The 16452-nt window shown below is 40.4% G+C and overlaps 1 protein-coding gene across 1 annotated transcript; it reads left to right on the forward strand.

Moving 5' to 3' along the window:
* The first annotated feature begins 2600 nt into the window (after positions 1-2600).
* On the forward strand, positions 2601-9312 carry PRRG4 (proline rich and Gla domain 4). Its single transcript, XM_082283098.1, has 5 exons — positions 2601-2716; positions 5785-5948; positions 7255-7303; positions 8000-8135; positions 8877-9312. The coding sequence occupies exons 1-5, from the start codon at positions 2611-2613 to the stop codon at positions 9103-9105; spliced, it is 684 nt and encodes a 227-aa protein (XP_082139224.1). The 5' UTR covers positions 2601-2610; the 3' UTR covers positions 9106-9312.
* The last annotated feature ends 7140 nt before the right edge of the window (positions 9313-16452 follow it).

Consider the following 16452-nt stretch of genomic DNA (forward strand, 5'->3'; position numbering starts at 1 on the left):
AGAATATTCTGTTGAGATCGCTACCACCTAAAAACCATTAGAGCCATCCCAGCTTGTAAGTTACATATTCATCAAGTACTTCTTAACTGCAGTGTGTTGATATCATAAAGTAAATATTTAACTACAGTCATCATTCCTCCAAACAATTGTCCTTATTTCACACATCAGAAGTTTCTGGTTTTCTCCAGGGAATTTCTGATCACTTCCACTAGTGTTATCCAATACCCCCTCATTCTATTCTTTCCTGCTTCTGTATATACAAGTCACTCCAGCACTTAAATAAAGAATACAATCCAGAGCCACTACTGGAGACATGCAAGCACAGACACAAATCACTGTCAGTCCCTGGATTTCCTGGTAGCAAAATGATTACACTCACGTGTCTCGAGAATTTCTTTGGTGTGCAGCTTTTAACCCAACCCAGCCTATCCCAAAATTTTTCCACATAGTTAATGTTCCCAGCACGCAGTATTAAACAAATCCTTACAGCAAATGTGAAGTACTTAATTGCTTCTATCTTGTCCTTTGGAGAAGCCAAAAGAGCCCCAGATCCACGTGCTCTGATCCATGGAGTCTGGCCTCCATACAAGGCTGCTCCTCTGCTCTGGGAAGGAGAGTGATGGGAGCCCCTGAAATAGGTGTGTGCTGGTGCAGATCAGCCTCATGGATTTCAGGGAACCACTTCTGCCACTTTCTAGCCTGTAAGGTTAAGGTTTACCATCACTGACCAAAACCAACCAAACAAAAAAATCTCGAACAGTAAAACCCACAAACAAACCAAAACCCCAAAACAAAACAAAACAAACAAACAAACAAAAAATTAAAAAATTGTTTTCACGTGTGTAAAACTACTGCTGGTCCTTTCCCCGCCGTGATTAGCTGCCTGGCTCGGAACGCTTGGTGGAGGCAAGGCTCTCTAATTGGTGACTATTGCTTTGTTCTGAAGAGCTCCAGTAAAAACTGTTGCTCACATCCCAGAAAGGGTGACACCAAAACTTGACCAACAGCTCTCATGACAATCAAATTCTCTTGGCCAGGATAAGGAATAGCTGAGATGGCTTATGAGAAAGGAAAATACATTTATTTTATGTTACATAGTTAGAAAAGATAGCTCTGTTAGATAAGCGCTTGGTTACCCGGCCAGGGAGGCACACCCTGCCCCGGCAGCCTGCCATCAGCACACCCTGCGCTTTCCTCGGGGGGAGCAAAACCCAAAGCAGGTTCTCAGCACCGCGCTTAAACCAAGGCACAAAAAGGTTTAACAGTAGAAGGAGTTTGCAGAAGGAGAAAGGACCTGCTGCCTACGCCGCACCGGGCGAGGGCCGAGAGGCCAGGCAGGTGTCTGGAAACAAAGCCCAGAGGAGTGCCCGAGCGAGAGCCCCAGCACCGCCATTCCAGCTGCCTCTCCGGCAACCCCAGCACTGCCCACGACCCCTCTTTCCCCAGACTCCAGGGGCGTTTCTACCCCCGCCCCAGGGCCGCCCCAGCCGGGGCTCGGGCAGCGGGGGCGGGGCGGGGCCGGCCCCAGTGCAGCCCCGTGAGTAGACCGCGCCCTTCCGGAAGCGCCGCCGCTCCTGCGCCGCTCCGAGAGGCTGTTCCAGCGCCCGCTCCGCTCAGATCCCGCCGTACAGCCCGGGAGAGGCTGTTCCAGCGCCCGCTCCGCTCAGATCCCGCCGTACAGCCCGGGAGAGGCTGTCCCACCACCCGCTCCGCTCGGATCCCGCCGTACAGCCCGGGAGAGGCTGTCCCAGCACTCGCTCTGCTCGGATCCCGCCGTACAGCCCGGGAGAGGCTGTCCCAGCACTCGCTCCGCTCGGATCCGGCCGCAGAGTCCCGGGAGAGGCTGCTCCGTGAGCCGTTCCGCCCGGTCCCGCCGGGACAGGTAGGGCAGCGCTGGGAAGCGGGACGAGGTGCTCTTTCTCCCCGCCGCGCCGGCCGCGGGCGCTCCCCGGGACCTCCTCCTGCTCCCCGGAGCTGCCCGGGTCGGGGCGGCTGCGGCAGCGGGGGTGGCAGAGGCTGTGCCCTGACCACGGGCCAGCCCTGGGAGCGGTGCGGCAGCCCTGGGGGAGCGCCCTGCGGGAGCGCCCGGCCGTGCCCCCGAGTGGCTGTCGCACGTCCCTGCCTCGGGCGGTGATCGTGTTTTCACCTGCGTCGGGTGACTCCGTGCAGAGTTACGGATTTGTTCCACACTCCTGACAAAACGGGCTTTGTACCTGTTCCCGTGGGGATGCTTTTATTACCTGCTCCGGCAGCAAAGGCTCTGCAGTTTCAGGGCGTTCCTGAGGCACCCTGCGGGGGCTCTTTCCTTGTCAATTCGCCAGCGAACGGGGCTGCCGCTCTGTTTGGCCGGGAGAGGAGAGCAGGAGGTGGCGAGAGCGGCCCCGGTGACATGTGCGGATGTTACACAACGAGAACTCCGCAAGAGACAGGCAGGACCAGTTTGGATCGGTGTCTTTCTTCAAGGGACCCATTAGTCTCGAGTGCGTGTAGGTGCTTGCGCTGGATGACTTCATTGACAGGATTCACTCAGGGTTCATCGCTGACACTTCAGAAGATTGCGCTGTCATTCTTTGTTAACTCACGTTAGTTTCTGTCTGACAGACCCCGGTCATGTTCGCGTTTCTGGTAGTGCTGTGTCAACTGCATGTGATGATGTTCGCGTTTCCTCACTGCCCTGGGAGATTAAATACCTTGAAGCAACCTGAATGGAAAGATGGTAAGTTAGTTTTAACATGACTTTGTGCTTTCCAGAATGGTTTCTAACTTCGCTTTGCTGGCTTCTTTAATTGTTTAGTTGTTGCTGTTGTTGTTGTTTTGCGGGTGGGTTTTTTGGTGGTTTTGTTGTATTTTTTTTTAACTTAATTAAAAAATTAAGTTGTTTTATGCTTAATTTCAGACTATTTTAATATATTTTGCTGCAATGATTGATAATTGACTTAGGAAGTAATATCAAGCATTTATCACATCTAGTAATAAATGCAGATTGGGACAGCTGAACTTTTTCCAGGCCTCTGGGATTATTGTGGTTGATACAACCAGAATCCTTTAAGTGCCATCAAAATTCAAAAAGTTTGAAATCTGTGTTAAGACAGTATTGTTTTGGTACTACTTGAGCACATCACAGTTGTATTTGTATATCTGAAATTGCTTTGTATTTGAAAGGGTTTATTTGGTTGTTTTTTGAAATTGTTATTTTCTCTTAGTAGCAGACCCCCTTATAACACGTGGAAAGATAAGCATAGTGCTGCTTTTGCAGTTCTTCACTTTGGAGGGAGAGAAGTGGAGAGGAACTCATGTGAAAACAAAAAACTTCCCCAGGACTCAAGCACTACAAAGCAAAGCCATGTGATGCTTAACATTTTAAGCATCAAGGCTTCAAAAAGGAATTTCTAACTTAGCTGTCCAGTCTTCTCGATGGACAAAGAGTGCTGAAATCTAAGACAGACTTTAAAAGGTCATCACATTGAGCACGAGGCTCCTTAAGGGCAGTATGTGGAGCAGAAACCATGGCTAGCAGAAAAATGCTTGAGACAGATGATTTGTTAAAATCTGTATTGCCCTGGGCATAAAACATCAGGCTGCTTCGTTCCTGTGAGAACTCTCTCCTGACAATAGGCCCAGATCACTCCTCCTTTAAAGACAGGGTTGGAAAGAGAAGGGCCAAACCCTTTATCCAATAATTTAGCAAGTAAAACAGTTGCCAAAGGTATGAGGTACCTGCCTTGAGAGGTCCCCCTTCAGCATTTTCTGAACATCTTTTACCAGCAGAGCTACTTTACTGAGCATATTATGGGGTTGTATTTTTAATTAAATGCTGGGCATCCTAAAACTGCATGGATCGTTTTATGAAACCAAGCACTGAAGAACTGCATCCGTGTCTCTCACATTTAGAAGACAATTCAAATCCATCTGTTTCATTCTTCAAATACTGTCTTAATAACTGGGTTGCAAACAAGTTGGAGATGGAGATATGGAGATACGTGACAAAGTGAAAAAAGTGCAGATAAATGGATAAAAAAATCTTGAAAAGAAAAAAGGGTCCATGTATCCCTGGGAATTGAGGGTTCTAGGTTCCAGGCGACTTACCTATACATTCCATTTTAAATAAAATGCATCAGTTCTCTAAGTTAATTCAGAAGGACAGCTAATACTACTTGCATGGTAAAGAGTGAAACACTGCTGAGCAAAAGTGAAACACTGCTGAGCAAAACTGAAGATCTCTGCTTCATAAGAACAAAGTTACTTTTGTAATTTGCACTGAACCAAGAATATTGATAATATTTTTTTTTCCATGTAGTTCTTTTCCTTTCCACTTGTGGGTTTGAGGGAGTTTTGATTTTTGTTTGGGGGTTTGGTTTTTTGGGGTTTTTTTGTTAAGTCCTTTTCTCTGGTTCTTTGTATATATAGTATAAATATTTTAAGTTTAGATTTTCTTGCAATTGCTTTAGAATGACAAAGACAAATGCATGTGCACATGTGTAGCTGCTTCAGTATACACTGTAACAGTATGTAAATTATATAAATATGTGCTGTAATATTCTTTAAGTATACTAGAATATTAAAGACATAAACAACCAATATGTAAGTTATGCTACAGTTTTCAGAGAGCAAAGTGTTACAAGATACTACTGCAAGATCTAACAGTAACTATTAGGGTGAAAATTCCTGAGCAATGTGATAATCTTGCCAAACAGGCTAACAAGAACACAAAGCTAATTTGTAGCTGAATAACTTTATCCTGAATCTCATGTCCTTTTTCAGCCATCCGGCTTGGTATGTAACAATGCTGTTTCTGCATTACACTTGGCAAAAATAATCCTCTAGCCATTTTGCTCAACCAAATAGCCTGCATTTCTTGGACACAGATTAGACTTTCACTGAAAATTAAGCCAGAAACCTAGTTTTGTTCTAAAACGATTTTTTTTTTTTTCTAATAAGAAACTGTAGCAAGAGCAGGCTAAAACTTGACTGTGGAAAATGCCTAGTGAGGAAATACATTCCTGTATTCCAAAACCTTCTATAATTTCACTCACTGTTCTGGAATCTCACCTCACAACTTACTCCATGAGGCCTCATGGAGCACAAAAGAAGAGAATAATTAAATGTCTTCAGAAATGCCTGTTGTCAGTAAAATTCATATCATGGACAAATTTAAAACAAACTTGTTTATATGGCACCTTTATATAAAGCTTGATGGCACTACTGTGAAAAGAGAACAATTGTAGGATGAATAGGGGTCTGCTGATGTGATTTAAAAACCAAATTGTGTAGATAAAATTTGGTACTCACAGATACCAGAATATTGATAAATATATATTTGGTTTTTCCCTTCCCCCACCCTGGCCTCTTCCCTTGCCTCCTTCCCCTACTAGGGCAGGGTGTTGCTTACTTTGGATCTGACTGAATTCTGCTTTATGTGACTATTACTTTGTTCTGAAGAGCTCCAGTAAAAACTGTTGCTCACATCCCAGAAAGGGTGACACCAAAACTTGACCAACAGCTCTCATGACAATCAAATTCTCTTGGCCAGGATAAGGAATAGCTGAGATGGCTTATGAGAAAGGAAAATACATTTATTTTATGTTACATAGTTAGAAAAGATAGTAGTGAAGAAGACATTTTAGGAGGAGACTTTATATTTCTTTTTCTTGTATGTAGCTGAGAGATGCTAGGGAAAGAAATTATCCCAAGTACTCCTTTCAGATCTTTACCATTCTTTAAAAATACCAAATGTAGCCTTCCTAACTTCTTTTAAATCAACTCGATTTTTTTTTTTTTTTTTAGTGTTCACATCTGCAAGGGAGGCCAATTTATTCATTGGACGACATCTTCTGAACAATAGATTTGATTTTGAAGCATTCACAGCTGATAACCTAGAAAGGGAATGCTATGAAGAACTGTGCAATTACGAAGAAGCAAGAGAAATTTTTGAAGACCCTGATAAAACGGTAGACGTTCAAACTGAATTTAATATAGTGAGGGAGGTTATTGGCTAAATAACCTTATTTTTGTACACAAATTATTGCAACGTAAATTATTGTACACAAATACTGTAACTCCTCTAACACAGCACTTAAAGATGACTACTTATTTTACTCCAAAAGTAGATATCCCAATTACATGGAGTTCTTGCTTTAGATACACAGTGAATGCACTTGAATATGTATTATTGTCTAAAGACTTTAGATTTGCAAACAAATAGAAATGAAGCTTCAGAAGTCCCACCTGTGGATATTCCTACCTTTTCAGACTTCTGGATTTTTTAGAAATTTCTCAGCATCCAATTAAATGTGTTGCACATGCTATCTGTATTAATTGGCTGATTGCATCCTTGTGTCATGCCAAAGAAGTGTTTTGTAAGAGGCCAGTATGGAGCAAGTCTGCAGTTCAGCTATTGCTGAGTATTCCTATCACACCATATTCCAACTCCCTACCTAGATGTAGCTGAGAAGAAACCTGGTATATATTTTTAAAAAGAAACAAAAAGAAACCTTTCAGCTGAGAAGAAACCTGGTATATATTTTTAAAAAGAAACAAAAAGAAACCTTTCAGCCCAATAAAGAAATGTGAGGATGGTCTGAAGACTGGTTGCTGCACATGCAGCAAGAATCTCTTTGTGACTCTAGGTGTGCACTGCACTAAGCTGCAGAAAGAGCAAGGCATACACTCCTGTTCTGAAGGTGGAAAGGTTAATTTGCCATTGCTAACACTTTCCTAAGAAAAAGGTTAATTGTTAAATTGAAATCTTGCTGGAGTCTTTTGCTAGGTAGCAAAAGTGAAAATTATAGCTAAACACATTTAATGCCTGATGATCATACAACATAAAAGTTTTTCTCTTAAATGAATCCCATTATTTTTCCTAGCTGGTATGAATTCATATGTTCATGCAGATGTCAGATTCTTAAGAACTTAACTTTGCCTCAAATACTCTTTTGTAGGGATTTACAAAAGATAATTGTAAGCATTTTTTTGGTGTCAGAATATACCCTAACTTCTACTGTAATCAGGCAGAAATATGAGGTAACACTGGATGGTTAAATACACTTTTCTCTTTTACCAACTGGCATCTGAGAAATTTTAATGCAAAGTTGTATAAGAAAAATATCATGGGATGAGCAAATACAAATCATTCACCAGGAGTTATTTCTGTTTATGCCATTGTCAAATTTTGCCCAAGGTACCATATTAAAAATAAGCCAGTAGGCCTGTCACTTATGTATCTCACATAAATCTGATTCTTTTTGGTTTTTGTAGATGGATTTTTGGAAAGACTATTCAACTAAAGGCCCTAAAATAAAAATAGGTAAGTTATATTTTTGCTGTTTTCTCATATTGCAATATTTTCTGGTTGTTGTAATACTACATTCTTAATAGATCATGCATTCAGTTAAGGAAATCAGAAATTCTTTTTACTGAAGATCACTGTGAACTGTATAAGTATATTTAATTATGTAAGGCATTAATTATATTATAAAACTGAAGTGTCTTAAAGTTGGATCCATTATAGGTCTGTAAGTAAAAACTATAATTTCCTTGACCATTTCTTTACTACACAATTGGTAAACTTTGCAGTACTTCTGTGGCTGCTCTCTGTAGTTTTGTTTTGTCTCCCCATTTCTTTAATAGTAATATAACAGCCTGATTTAGGCTCAGAGTAGTCTGATGCCAGATGTTTAATAAAAAATGGTCAGTTGGACTTGAGGAAAGATCTACAGCCTGATCAAGGTCACAAGTACATGAAGGAATATTTGGAAGGCATTAGAAGACAGGCATCTCAACAGTTTTATGTAGAGAAAAGGGGATATCTACTCCCTTTTGCTTTAAGCTGACTGTGAATGATACTCTTGGGTTGTGTTGCATAGACTTACAGCCTCTCACAGCAAGTTAGACATCTGGGGAAGGACCAGCCTTACAGCACAGCAAAAGTAGTCTTTTACAGTGTAAACTGCAGACTGGGTAGATGGAAAGAACACATAATGAAAATCACCAATGTTTTCAGGTGATGAGGCACTACAAAAGATTAACGTCACAGGACTGCTCATTGGCCTGGTTGCTGCTGGAGTACTGTTGGTTATAATTGCACTGATTATCTTCTACTGCTGCAAGAGCAGATGCAAATCAAGGCAACCACCAGGGTAAGGAATTTCACTGCTTAAAGAAACCCAAACACACACCAAAACAAACTCTTGCTTAAGAGTGGCATTTAAAAGTCACTGTGGATTGCTCTAACTGTATTCTCGGAGAATACAGTGGAAGTTCTAGTTCTTACTTGCCTAGAAGCAAAGTTAAGTGAGCAAGCACTAGCAGTAGTTATGCTGCAGTTAATAACACAAAAATATAAAACAGTACTGCACACCTAATCCTTTGAGTTTGGCTTTTTTTTAGTGTGTGTGTTTGTGTGGTTTTGGTTCCAAAATATTCTAACTAAGATGATGGAATAATTTTAGTAGGACGGGGCCTGCAGTGGGAAATCTAATGTGTTCTGCTGGTGCTTTCAAGTAGGCTGTATGCTCTTCATGGCACATGCTCTACCTCAGACGTGAAGTAGTTGTAGTAGTAGATGATGAAGTAGTTTGGAGGAAATGCTTTTTTACCAGTTCTCTACTCCTGCTTGTTCCTTTGTTCTAAACTTGAGAAGAATATAAGAAGTTTCTGTGCTTCCTCTTCCCTATAAATTTCACATCACTGAGCTATTCTTTCCCTGTGGTTTGGAGAGTATTTGGCTTCTGGTCTTTGTGATCGCTGAAGGCATGTTTTTTTCTCTTGTGGGGTTTTTTGGGTTGTTTTGGGTTTTGTTTATTTTGTAATTAAGACTTTACATTCTTGCTTCCCTATAAAGCAGAAGTTTCCACTTACTTACTGTTACCTTTCTTTAGGTACTTGGGTTATGTAAGAAGCAGAAGACGTAATTCAGCCAACATCTTCAGAAGGCATGAAGAGTTTTCTTTAAACCCCCTTCCTGTCAGAACTGACGATTCAGGACTACCCACTTACGAGCAAGCAGTCACCTCAGATGGACAGCACAACGTGCCCCCACCCCCTTATCCAGGGCCCCCGAGACATGCACGGGTGTTTCAAAAGTCCATGTCTCTTCCTGGCCCCTAGTCACAAACCTCCTCCTGGGGTGAGGGGGGACCTACTGGAACATTGTGGCACTCAGTGCCATGGTTTAGTTAAGGTGTTAGGGCATGGGTTGGACTCGATGATCTTAGAGGTCTCTTCCAACCGGGTGATTCTGTGATAAGATACTTTTGAAAAAGTGTGTGCTACCTTGCATATTGCAAGATGATTTACAAAAATGTGAAAGATCTTTTGGACAACTAGGAACAAGTGACGTTCCCATTTGGGAAAAGAGGTCACCTGTTGCAAAGGCTGCAGGACCATTCTTTGCACAAACTCACTGTGCTAAGAGGAGGGAATGCATAAAGAGCAAGTGTTGTACTGCTGCCCTCTTCCATAATGCACTTTGAGCCATCCCATCAAACTACTGATGTTTAATTAATAGTTTCATCTTCTTTTTCTTCAGGAGGAACAATATTTTAAATGCTCATATTGACAACTAACCGTTTTTTGTGACTTAGTACTTCAAACCACCATAAGAAATCTACTTTGTTATTTGATATATTCACTTCTTTGCTGTGTGAATTTTCTATTCATCTTGTAATAGATTCAAGTGTGAAAATTATTTCATGACTTGATCTTTCAAATATATATATACACAGTACTGCTACTGGATTACATTAGTTTGTTTTAGACATTGCTGGTCAGACGACTTAATTTGTTATATTTTTATGATTATAATTTTGCATCAAAAAACATTAATTACATGGCACACAGTTCAGACAAAGTGTACTTGAATCAAATTGTTTTGATGTTCAACAGTAAATACCAGGTCAAAGAGAGTAAGTAGAGTACTGTGGGCCAGGGGACAGTAAGCAAAGATTTAGAGATTTGTCCCTTGTTAAAAAATTACCCAGGTTTCACAGCTAACGTTTCTTTCATAGTTTAAAAACTGAAATGTTGAGAGAGACATTTAACTTGCAAATCAAAGGCCAAACTACCCCACAGAAGCACTTTGATATGTGTCTTGCACTACAGGGATGACAAAACGACACCTTTAAGTAGAATGAAATATCATATTAGATCAATAACCAAGAGTCAAGAACTTCAGGGAGTTATTGGCACTGTATCAAGACAGTTTCTGTATCTACAGTTGTAGCCACCATTAATTTTACATCTTATTAAAAGATCACTCCCCAGCATTAATGTAGCTTACAGATCTTGCTGAGCAAATTGCTGCCCAGCACTTGTGTCCCTTCACCTCCTCACCACAGGGAGCCACAGCAGAGGGTCTCACAGGAAACATGTCAGCCTGGTGTTTTCTTGTTTGACAGTGGCTGTACAGTTAAGACACACACAATTAAGCTTTTTAAGAAGAAACAACCTCCTCTTTTTTCCCCTCATTGAGTCAATGCTGACAACAGCAAATTATATTTCAATTTGGTGCCTAATATAAGTTAAAGGATTAAAGGTTGAAATGAATATGTAACATTTCACTCAATCTTATTGTTTTTAACATACTAGAAGCTACAGTGCTGTTGAGTGAGATGCAGAAAATTGGTCTGAGATTTTCAATCTGTAAATGCATTTGTAATAATGAGAATACTCCAAATCTTGGAATATAAAGAGGGTACACTGACAGTGCTACACAATGGAGTCTTGCCCTTTGAAAAATACATGCAATGTTGTTGATAGCAGTGCCATTGGTGTTCCTGTTCATAAAACTTCACCACGGAATTTGGCTTTTGGAGAGTCACAAATCTCTCTACAGCTTCTTTCTTGTTGAGAGATGGGGGAATCCCCACATTGGGATATTTCAATTCACTTTTGCCCTACTTGTGAAAGCATCTTGAAGTTCTCAAAGTTCTGTAAGACTGAAGTAAGTGAATTGTGGGAAGTCACTGTTGACAATCAAAATACAAGCTTATGAGAAGCTGTGCAATTATAAGCTTGCAAAAACATTCTCCCATATTTCCCTTTCATTTAGCTAACAATTTTAATTTTTTTAATGTGCATTTTGAGCTCTAGAGCACACTTTAACCTAGATTTTTCCTGTGACACAAAAACTGTTAACTAATGGAACTGATAGGAACACTTCCAAGGAAAGGGATTTCACAGGGCTTGTGAGCATACAAAGATTCTTTAATGTTACTACAGACATCTGGCAAAGTCACATTTTAAATACAATACAGAAATTGTACAGCATCCCATTCAAGCATTGGAATTTGATTTTTCTACTATTCCTACAAATCATTTGCAACTGATTCCATGCAATACATGCAAAAATCTTGTCCTTCATAATTAATCAAAAACATTAAGAGGGTGTAACTGTTAAATATCAATGGTGTAGTGCTTTGGGCAGTAAAGGGCCCTTTCAGTAGAGTAAAACACTCAAATTTACTCAAGGAGTCTGCACCTTAGATCCTGAAAATATGCAGGGGCTGACATTCAAACACTGGTTGCACGTAACAACATGACAATTTGCAAGACACATCCTGCTTGTTACAAAGAAGGAGCAAAGTTTAAAGTTTAGTTGGATACAGTATAAACTTACCTCTCCTTGTAGAGGGAAAAAAATTCCTTTTAATGCTAGTTGTTTGGGTTGAGGTTGTTTTCCTTCTTTCAAACACTGACTCCTGGCCTGAGACACTCTTACCTTATATCATGTCTCTTTTGAGAACTCATGATTCAGCAGGGTTAACAGAGAGAAAAACAACAAGAGATAGACTATGAGGACTTACGAATTTAGAAGTGTTGCTACACTTTCAAATTTTACATGCAGCTTCTTTTGAAAATGGAGTTGCTATTAGAATATATAAAGCAGCAACCACCTGTACTTCAGAGGCCTTTACAAGGCCACGTAGTAGGACCAGGGGGAATGGCTTTAAATTGACACAGGCCAGGGTTAGATCAGGTATTAGGAAGAAATTCTCACTGTGAGGGTGGTGATGCCCTGGCACAGGTTGTCCAGAGAAGCTGTGACTGCCCCATCCCTGGAAATGTTCAGGGGCAGGGAGGATGGGGCTCTGAGCAGCCTGGTTGTGTGAAAGGCATCCCTGCCCATGGCAGGGGTCTGGAACTGGATGATCTTTAAGGTCCCTTCCAACCCAAAGCATTCTGTGGTTAGGTGGGAAGAGGAGGAGGAAGATTTTGAGGAGCAAAGCAGCAGCAAGTTAACTTGCATAAAGATGTAAATTATCAGTGTTTTGATTTTGGCGTTTCTTTCAAGGACCGTTAGGAAAGACAGTGGATTTTAAGTGATTTAACAGAGATCTACTACGACAGTTGAAAACAGAAATGTCAAAACACTGGCAAACACACATATTCTGTTTTAAACATGTCACACTAAATGCTGTTAGCCATTGCCTTGAACAGTTTTCTAGAACAGCCTTTTTAGCATCATAGAAGATTACAGCGTGCAACTTTTTATAAAACACGACAGTTTATTAATTAGGGCAAATAATAAGGGTCAGAAAAGTGATCTCTGGCTCTGTCAGCTGAAAAATAAATCACTGGACCTGCTTCCTGCTGCAATAAGAAAGCCTGCTATGTGATCTATCAATTATGCATTTATAGGCTGGGGGGGTTGTTGGGGTTTTTGTGAATTCATTAGAACAGCAAAACCAAAGTACCATATGGAAGTGCACTTCCTCACCACAGCTCATGAAAATGTGAGTTGTGAAGCATTTGATTCTGATCCTGTCAAAGTCTATGGCAAGGTTTTTATTGGCTTCAGCTGAACTGGGATTGGAAAAAATGAGATAACTGATCACTTCAGGTAATAAAAAGTACAATGCTTTGCCAAATTATTTACCACAATGCTGTTGCCAAACCCAGTTTAGAGTGCTCTATTGTTATAAAGATGTCCATATTAACTAGAATATTTGAGTCTGATCTGCCCTTAAAAGTTATATTTGAAATTTGAAAAGCATAGCAAAATTCCTTATCATTTCTGAGATTACCAGCTGTGAATAAAATGAATTAATAACCTGCAGCTTATTAGCAGCACTGTATATAGCTTTAAATAAACCATCAAAGTAATAAAACACCACAAAAGCCAGCAACAAACCAAACTTTTCTATCCAATCTCTCCTGCCAACAAAAGTTTTACTGCTGCTATCCTCGCTTGTTCCGTGTGGTATAGAGAACAGGAAGGAAATTCCAGGTTTAAAAGCCATTTTCAAACACTTCAAGCATGGTCTTTCTGTACTGTAAACATCTTTCAATTAATTCCTGTCACTACAAATTTATCTCTATCATTTCCAGAATCAAGAACTTGCATGTATATTCCTCTCAAAAATCTTAAGCAGATCTTCTCAAATAACCTGTTCTTTATTTAGCTATTTCTGTCTATTTCCAGTAATTTCTGAACTGTATAAACAGTTAACTTAATCTTATGAAGATATTTCCTTCTACTCATCTGTCAGAACATTTTGAATGCATTTCTCACTGGCTATGTTTAATTCTAACTTTGATGTTAAGCGTTGTCATTTTTTGGGTGATGGGTAGCAATATTTTAAGCTCTGCTAGTCTCTATATTATTTTGTAAAACAATTTCCAAATAAACATTTATATAAATTAATCACAGTGAAAGAGAAAATGCTAATTTAGCCTATGATTAAAAAATGAAAACAAACCTCTGACAACCCTTTTGATTTCTTTTAAATGGAGTTGGTAACAACATGCCCTCTTCTGAAAGCACTTAAAGGGGGCTTATGAGAAAGATGGGGACAAACTTATTAGCAGGGCCTGTTGTGACAGGACAAGTGGTAATGGTTTTCAACTAAAAGAGGGTAGATTTAGACTAGATATAAGGATGATATTTTTTTTACCATGAGGGTGGTGAAACACTGGCACAGGTTGCCCAGGGAAATTTAGGATCCATCCCTGGAAACATTCAAGGCCAGGTTGGATGGGGCTCCATCCATGAAGGTGCTCCTGCCCATGGCAGGGGGTTTGAATTAGATGACCTTTGAAGTTCCCTTCCAACCCAAGCCATTCTACTATTCTAAGATTCTTCAAGCCACATAGCACTTACTGGTAGAGAAAAAGGGCCATGGTTTGTTTTCTTTAACATTGGCAATTTCTGCTCTGGACAAAATCTTCCTGCTCCACTGCTCCAGTTTACCTGAGCATCTGAGGTTCTGAACCATGAACTGCAGTCACTTAAAATGAACTCTCAAGACAAAAGCCAAGTTAACCAGGTGTTAACCCTTCCATCTTCCTTGACTTTTGTGAGGCCTTTGGTGAGAAGGTTTAACACAATAGTATGGCTAAAAAATCCCACTTTCCTAGGGTTAGTGAAGTAAGCAAGATCCCTCCAGTGAGGACCAGAACAGGCATGCAAAAGCAAGTCAGGAGCAGGAGCTCCTCATTTGGCAACGGCGATTTAAATCTGAAGTGGAGGCACACATGATACAGTGTGAATGAACTTCCACCGAGAGGCAGAAGGGCAGCTAGACAGAGCAAATACTGAGCACAGCGAATTTCACTAAATTAAGCCACTCTAGAATTGCCCTCTGGAAGAAAATAGTCAGAGCTGTGCTTTTTCTTCCAACCATACAAAAGGAGCTGAGCTCCCCACAGACTACCAGAATCTCCTCCTATATTTGAACATCCAGTGAAGCTTTTTAATCAGTCAACTGAACTGATACTTGAAATACAGCTGATGGGACAGATGCTTCGTTCTCATTAAGCATCTTGGTATAACAATTCCTTCTTTCACTCCTGCTTTTTTCCATAGCACCTAGACTACTGAAACCCTGAAGCAGTAGGGGCCATCAGATGTAGGCATCTTGCTGCCTACATTCTGGGAGCCTCCAGGAGCTCACACTTTGAAGGGAGCAGAGAGACTTCAAAGCATCTGGAAAAATATTTCAGTCTAGAAACTGGTGCAGTTCAACTTAAGTTTTGAAACGGCCTCCTTCTAATTTCTGATGCAGTGCCTACTTCATTTAAGAAACAAGAAACACCTCTGATTGCTCAGTAGTTGAAGCTTCAGTTTAATTTCTCTAAAGATCAGCAAGTACTGAATACATAAACATCCAGTATTTCACATTAAACACCCAGCATTGATACCATACAAAGGAAAATATCTTCTAGTAAGAGTTAAAATAAAATACTCCCTATTAAAAATAGGAGTTTGTGCAAGATCAAAGGTTTTATTTAAGTATTTTTTTTCCTACACATCATTGCACATTTCTCCCACTTACCTTATACCAGTTCTGGTCCTTACTAGATCCCTTCATAAATCATCCAGTGAAAACACAGACAGCTTTCTCAAGAGTGGGTGAGTTGAGGCAACACAACACAAGTGCCAGCGGGAACCCCCTGGAAGGAGTGGAACCACATGACCAGAAGGAGGATTGGGAACATGAAGGAAACAAGACCTTCCAACTCATTGCTGCAGTGAGTTTTCTACCAGTTTGATCGTCTCTTGTCGTGTCAGAAGTCAAGCTTTCATAGATCAATTTTAACTGAATAGAATGAATTCTGAAGATTTTGCTTCATTTATTTGTACATATGTTCAAGTTGTCAAATAAATGCAGAGTAATATAAGTGAAGAAATGCAAAGGAGAGTATCTGCGGTGAGGTTCCAAGATTGAGTGTGTTCTTTGAAAGGCAGCACTCTCTTCCCTGTTCCCACATATCTTAATGCCTAGCTTTATGTTTAAAGAGGCCATGTGCCAAATTAAATGTAAAATCTAATCTGTTAAAGCAACTGCAATTTTCTGCTTTGGTCAGAAACACAATTACAACAACAAACAACAGAGTCAGTGATTAATAACAAGCCTAACCAAGACTCATGTTATTACTGCCTATCTGATCTACTTACTCATTCCTGCTCATGCAGGATACCACAGGCTGGCAGCATCCACAGCCTGCACAAAGGTGCTGCACCCAGGATCTGTAGCAGATGTCTACTGTCCAACAGTACTCAACAGAAACACGTGCTGCACAAATCTTATTTTGTGCACTTTTCACAATGTGTTAATACATCAATTCAGCTTTGGCCTGACCTTCTTCAAACTTCATCTGATTAGGCACAGTCAAGTTATTTGAATGTTTTATCTTTAAAACATTAGTTTTTGAGAAAGAATGTCCCCAAGTCTCCAAAATACTGTTTCCAAACAATTGTGAAAATTCATTCTCTCAGCACAAGGCTACTTGTTAAACTTATTTCAAGAGCTTTTGTTGACAAATGGTTAGCCACTGAAAGCTAACCACTAAGATGTTTGTGTATGTTAGAAAACTATTTATGATACTGTGATAGTTCTAAAATAAAGTACTGTTATGTACTGAAATACAATCCTTTTTGTCCACTTTCAACAACCAAGCTGTAATCTCAGACTTGCACCATTAACTGCATGTTCTGCCTTTAACTACTTTCTT

Source organism: Coloeus monedula, assembly GCF_965178545.1.
Source record: "Coloeus monedula genome assembly, chromosome: 6".
NCBI lineage: Eukaryota > Metazoa > Chordata > Aves > Passeriformes > Corvidae > Coloeus > Coloeus monedula.

Bases quoted from the DNA above. Each gene is read 5' to 3' on its own strand.
- PRRG4 (XM_082283098.1), top strand. From the start codon at position 2,611: ATGTTCGCGTTTCTGGTAGTGCTGTGTCAACTGCATGTGATGATGTTC. The intron at 5,949-7,254 runs GTAGACGTTCAA...TGGTTTTTGTAG, and splicing joins TTGAAGACCCTGATAAAACG to ATGGATTTTTGGAAAGACTA. The intron at 8,136-8,876 runs GTAAGGAATTTC...ACCTTTCTTTAG, and splicing joins AAATCAAGGCAACCACCAGG to GTACTTGGGTTATGTAAGAA.